We start from the raw sequence: 6,227 nt of genomic DNA, 5'->3' as shown, positions 1-6,227 counted from the left end.
GGCAGGGGGAGGGGGGGCGCCGCCGCACGGTACAAACGATCCAGCGCCTGTACAGACGCCGGATCGCTTGTAAATTAACAGCACTCGCCTGCTGTTAAGAGCGGTACCAAGAACACGGCTGCTTCAAAGGGCCGCCGTCTATAGACGTATTGCGGCCCGGAAGTGGTTAATACAGGTTCAAAAACAGCTCTGGTAGCGAATATACCCTGGTGGTTGCCATTCGATTGGACCTCTACGTCCAAAGGCTTTTAGTTAAATTTAAGGAATATAAACCTTGCTAATTCTCTGAAGATATTCTGTTGACCCTAACTAATTCAAGAATGCAACTTCAGAACCCTCACAAAACATTAGAAAAATGTGGCTGCCTTTCAAGGTTATAAGATTAGCAATACTATGGGGTTGATTTACTAACCTTATAAACACACCATGAACATGTATACACCTCTGTAGTGTGTTCCCTCCCAGCATGATCTATGGGTGGAATCTAAACACCTTTGTAGTGTGTACACACCCAGCAGGTGTGTTGTGCAAAGCCCTGCAAGGTGATGTTGTGTAAATTAGCTCTATGTTGTCTTGTTTGCATTGATGAATGCAGGAATGTAAATGCATGAGCTAACCATTTTTGTCTAAACTGTGAAGCAGCATTATATATGCATCATGTGCATGATTTTTCCATATATGGCATTAGTGGAAATATGCTTTTAGAGACTTTTTGGTTGATAAATACGTTTTGCTGTGTGAAAATCACACGCACCTGGTGCGTGCATGTGTTTAGGTTAGTAAATCACCCCCTATGTCTCAATTGCAGGTCTAAAATTGTGCTTAGCACCTGTTCTTCAAATCTTTTAGGCCCTGCTTTTCTGTTTACCTCTATCTGCACAGGGGCCTCATCCTCTAATCTTGGGTTCTGACACATTTCCTCCTGACCTTTCTCCATGGGATTCAACTTTCCCCATCCGCTGACACCTGGGATTTATTATGGCAGTATGCTTTTAAAACTTTCATGTGTACTTATAAGGTGCTATTTAAATGGTACTTGAAGCCATTGCGTCAACAAGACTCTTCATAATATATCCAGAATCATTAGCTCTATGTGGGAGACTCTGTGGCCATACAGGGCTTCTGATCCACATCTTCTGGACTCGGTTCAGGATTCAGCTCAACTAAGTAACAAAGATAAAGACAACTAACGAACATGTATTTGGAGATGCAATGGCACACTATTTGTTTCTCTTAGTACACCTTTCCTTTAAGCTATCAGCAAGCTCTTACCAAATACCCCTACTTACAGGAGATGTTGTCAGAACAATTGGGCAGAAAGGAATAAATTTTAAAGGCCTATACATATTATTTTACAGATCTGTATATGGACATCATGGTAGCCATTTTGTCTGCTTGCTAAAAAGGTGAATGCCAGTTCATGCTTCTTAGACAAAGACTCTCACAGAAAAGTTTAAGAATCTTAGCATAAACGTTCTCCGGTCGTAAATTGTGGGGGTCTCAGACAAGTACCAAAGATAAGGATGCTGCCAGCCTATGGATGAGATTGATGACTTTCATGCCTCTACTGAAGACAATGTACAAGAGACTGGAATGTTCAAAGTTTTTTTTTTTCTCTCTCTCAATGAATAGGGAAAGGGGCTTATTTAAAAGTTGCCTGATGAAACATTACTATTCATTGCAGTGATAATATTAGCAATAATGTTATTATATTATTATATTATATGCAGCATCTATATATAGTTACATAGTTACATAGTATTTGAGGTTGAATAAAGACATTAGTCCATCAAGTCCAACCTATTAGGATCTCATTTTAGGAGTACCTGTACCCCTGTATATTACGGTCCCTTAAGAAATCGTCCAAAAGTTTCTTGAACAATTCCACATTATTTGCTGAAATCACCGCCTGTGGCAGTGAGTTCCAGACCCTAACTGATCTTACTGTGAAGAACCCCCTTCGCCCCTTGTGCTGGATTTTTTTTTCCACCAATTTTAGGTGGTGGCCTCTAGTTTTTGTAATGGAGTTCATTTTAAACAGTTTATCGCTAATGTTGCTACCACCATTGAAGATTTTGTACATGGAGATCATATCCCCCCTTAATCTCCTCACCTCCAATGTGAACATGTTTAAATTTAGTAGCCTTGTCTCGTAGCTCTGGTCCTCCATACCCCTAATTAGTTTGGTTGCCCTGCGCTGGACTTTTTCCAACTCAAGGACATCTTTTCTTAGTACTGGTGACCAGAACTGGACCGCGTACTCCAGATGAGGTCGAACCAATGATCTATAAAGTGGCAAAATTATAGACTTGTCCCTGCAATACATCCCCTTTTTAATACAGGACAAGATACTGCTAGCTTTGTTTACAGCAGCCTTTGCAATGCAAACTACCTTTCAGTTTTGGTCTACAATGACCCCCAAATCCTTCTCCATTTCTGACTTCCCCAGCGGCATACCCATAATTGTATAACCCATTTGTTTATTTTTAATTCCAAAGTGCATTACTTTGCATTTATCGACATTAAACCTCATCTGCCACATTAATGCCCACTCCCCTATTTTATCCAGGTCCTCCTAATTAATTGACTAATTTCAAGTAAAATTTTATACATGTACTTTTATAATATCCAAACTATATCCATTATATATTGTTTGAGTGTACCCATTGAAATATATTAGTGTGTATTATTAATATGGGGGTTTTATATTTTTAAGTACATAGAATTAGGTGGTGAAAAGCCAATGTGTCTTGAAGTAATTACCTCACTTTAAAAGTATTTTGAGAAAGAATGTTAAGTGCCCTGGCTTAGATTTTCTTAAGGTTGTAAATCGACGATGAGATGGTCAGTCGGGCAGAAGTTGTCATGGGATTTTACTCCTCACTATATTTATGGGTTTGTCCAAAGCTTAGGTCAGAGGTTATCTTTCAACTAGATCTTTTGAAAATATTAGAATTATTAGATATTATAATTAAATGAAACTACTTAAACTTTTACATAGAACAATAGAGCCCCCTTGTGGTGATGGCGAGGAAGAGGTACGTAGTAAATTGATATACTCTGACGTCATTAATCACGTGGAAGACCAAACCACGCCGACATTCTCCGGGGTATAAAGGTTGAGGAGAGCCAGCAAGGAGGGATCCAGCAAAGAAAAGACAGTAAGGAAATATATACTAAGGGTACAGGTCGGAAGCTGAGGATGGCTGTCCAAGGGAACTGAACTAAAGAGAACCTGACCATCCCTTGTTTCTGGACTGTGACAGCTGACTTCTTTCAGACAACTAATTTTGTATTTCTGGTAAAGTATAAATTTCTATCTTTATATTAGGCAATTGATTAGCCACATCTATATCCGAATAGACCATTTAGTTTGTAGGATCTGGATTGATTTGAGATAATTTTAACTGCAGTACAAATTATATCTTTCAATCTTGGGAGATAAATATATACATTTGTATAATCTCCGTGGAGCTGATTTTAGCTTCCAGTCAATGGTCTAGTTTGATGTATATTTAATTCAATTGGTGGAAATTTGTCTTTACTTCGAATATAGTCTGGGGCTATAGCCAACCCTGTGCATGATGGGACAAATTTTGCCCATGCGCTGTTAAAAGTTTGAGTTTGTAAACATCTGTTTGCTGGGAGAAGTCACGTGTCAATTCCGAACCTTTTGTTTCCTTATTCTGTGAGCTACTGATAAGATACTCATTGCATTTAAAAAGTTATTTTATTTGGTTACCTTTATATTTTGAATTAATATCCTGTGGTAATAATTTACACATTACCTGTGTTATTAAATTGATTGAAATGATTTGATCCTTATTCTTTGTTTTTAATTATTAAATATATATATTTTGGTACACTATTGTATTCATCTTGTCTTCAAGTTACCGCAAATAACGAAATTTTGATTTGTGGAAATAAGTTGGGAATCTTCTTAATTACAGATCCTTGCTTGTTTTCATAAATAGAGAACTGTTTATTAGAGCAGTATAAACATTCTGACAATGTATTCATTAAGTAAACTCAGGATTTCGAAATGATTCACAGAGTTGATGCACCAATTTGAGGGACATATTGAATTTTGCAAATTTATACTTACTGGCACAAAATCATCCTTATGCAGCCGAATAATATCTCCAACCTGAATGTCCTTCCATTTCTCCCAGAAGAAACTGTAAATATAGATCAGCAAAATATAAAATAAGCATGTGCCCTTAGATCTTAATGAAATGTCACTTATCACTGCCAAATTGTAATTTAGGAATGAGAAATTATAAAATCTAAGCAATAAAATATTATTAAAAGACATGTCTAAAAATGCCAGTAGGCTAGAAAATACAATAGATGAGCAGGACCTTTCAAAAAAAAAAAAAAGTCAAATTAAAAAAAATTACCTTTCTCCTTTAAGGATCTCACATGGTCGGTTGTTTATGTCTTTGTCACTTTTGTGTCGGGCCTGTACAAAAATGGTATTAGTTGTAATATTAGATGCACTTCCTAAACATCTGTGAACTAATTTGTAAGTTGCAAAAATGAATAAACCAAAGGGTAACAAAGAAACAAAACATGTTGAAGATGGTAAAATGTTATATATATTGTGTTTACTAAATTAAACTATGAAATTAGACAATAGCGACCACTTTGCATCATTATTTGCAGCTTTTGAACCATTATTGGCTGCTTCTTAAATATGCTGCATATAGGACATCCTCTGTTTGGAAGCATGAGATGTTCTAAACGTTATAAAAGGCAACTCCTTTAAATATATTATTGATATGTGACAGTTTGCAGTGGTATTCTTGTGTTTTCTCTAGTTAGCAGCTGTACAAGTTATTAGAAAACAGGAGGTGGCAGGTCTTTGAAAAACCATCACCTATGAAATGCAGGACCCAGCTGTATAGCCACCTCTATTGGAACACACACAAACCTTTAACTATTAGAAATCAAAAGACAAGCAGGTTAAATCAGAAGGCAAGCCCCTTAAATGTTAGATTTCAGGTTCAAAATGGCAGTATTAGCAGTACAGGTACTTGAAATTAGAAATAATTTCCAAAACTTTAAAACATTACGGTGACCTGGAAAACTGCATATACAGTACAACACTGGCCAGGAGGTTAATCCCCATTTAAAAAAGGCCAGAATTTAAAAAAAAAAAACAGAATCCAGTGGACCAAATGGGCCACTATACCATGTATGCAGCCTCAGTGGCTGTTGGGTAATGTCAGGAGCCCTGCCTAAAGTACACTACAGACACTATAATGTGAATTTTAAGAGGCAATGAGGTATTACTATGCACAGCCACCGGGCACTCAAAGAAGTGCCAGATAACAGTGAGTGGGGAATGTTAGCAATTGTAATACCTCTGACCTTTAATTTGATTCCCAAAAACACCATTATGTCCTCTGTATGTATCTGAGAAGGGCAAAGCTTCTCATAAGACCTCAATTTTGCTGGGGGTTTTTAATGAGGCCTGTGTTAATCAGTTTTTTCCATACCATCAGGAGATAGGAGGATTTCTTTCTAGTTTAAAATGTTTGAATGTTAACCATAGAAGGAATGCTGGAAAGTTTCTGCACCTCAAATTCTTGTATATACAGTGTGTAGAGTACAAGAAAATGTATATGTGTGTGCTTGTTTCATGGTTAACTTAGAGAGAACGTTCTCTCTACACAATCTCTCTCATGATTCCATGTCACTCTGCTCTTCTGAAAATAATTATGCCTGCTGAAGTTTAACTCAGATGGAAGGTTTCAAGTTTCTTTATCAGTAATCTTTGAACAATCTCTAGCAGCGAGATTACTTTACTAGCAGTTCAAAAACATTGTACTAATAAAGTTATTAGAGGACTCTGTACCTTATTCTGTTTATCCTCTTGTATGTGTAACATTCTGTTGAATTTTAAAATGTAAAGTCACTGTATGAACAGCCAGTGCATTGCAATCCATATTCTAACTTTTCATTACAGTGTATTCAACCATAGCATTATATGTTTGCAAATAGTAGGGTAAATAGAAAGGTTAAATACAATGGTTGTTACTTACCAAATCATCAATAAGGTCTTTAATTCCTCGTATGATTAGCAGAAAGAGCAAGGGTAACATTATGGCAAACCATGGTAAAGTTGAAATAGCAGGAATAGTCTAAAGAAAAACAGGATTCTTCACAAACACTTTCTATTTGTTTTGTTAAATAATATACAGTATGTGATATTTTTATATATA

The 6,227-nt window shown here is 36.6% G+C and overlaps 1 protein-coding gene across 1 annotated transcript in view; it reads right to left on the bottom strand.

The window, feature by feature from the left end:
* ATP8B3 (ATPase phospholipid transporting 8B3) overlaps positions 1-6,227 on the bottom strand; it is an 81,572-nt gene that overhangs the window by 45,353 nt on the left and 29,992 nt on the right. Inside the window, exons 4-6 of the mRNA XM_018563726.1 lie at positions 6,048-6,146; positions 4,401-4,462; positions 4,102-4,178 (exon numbers count right to left, since the gene is read on the bottom strand). Of these exons, the coding sequence (XP_018419228.1) occupies positions 4,102-4,178; positions 4,401-4,462; positions 6,048-6,146 (238 nt within the window). The remainder of the gene's footprint in view (positions 1-4,101; positions 4,179-4,400; positions 4,463-6,047; positions 6,147-6,227) is intronic.

Source organism: Nanorana parkeri, unplaced genomic scaffold (assembly GCF_000935625.1).
Source record: "Nanorana parkeri isolate BGI_ZX_2015 unplaced genomic scaffold, ASM93562v1 scaffold690, whole genome shotgun sequence".
NCBI lineage: Eukaryota > Metazoa > Chordata > Amphibia > Anura > Dicroglossidae > Nanorana > Nanorana parkeri.
This window is presented reverse-complemented; position numbering and strand designations above follow the sequence as displayed.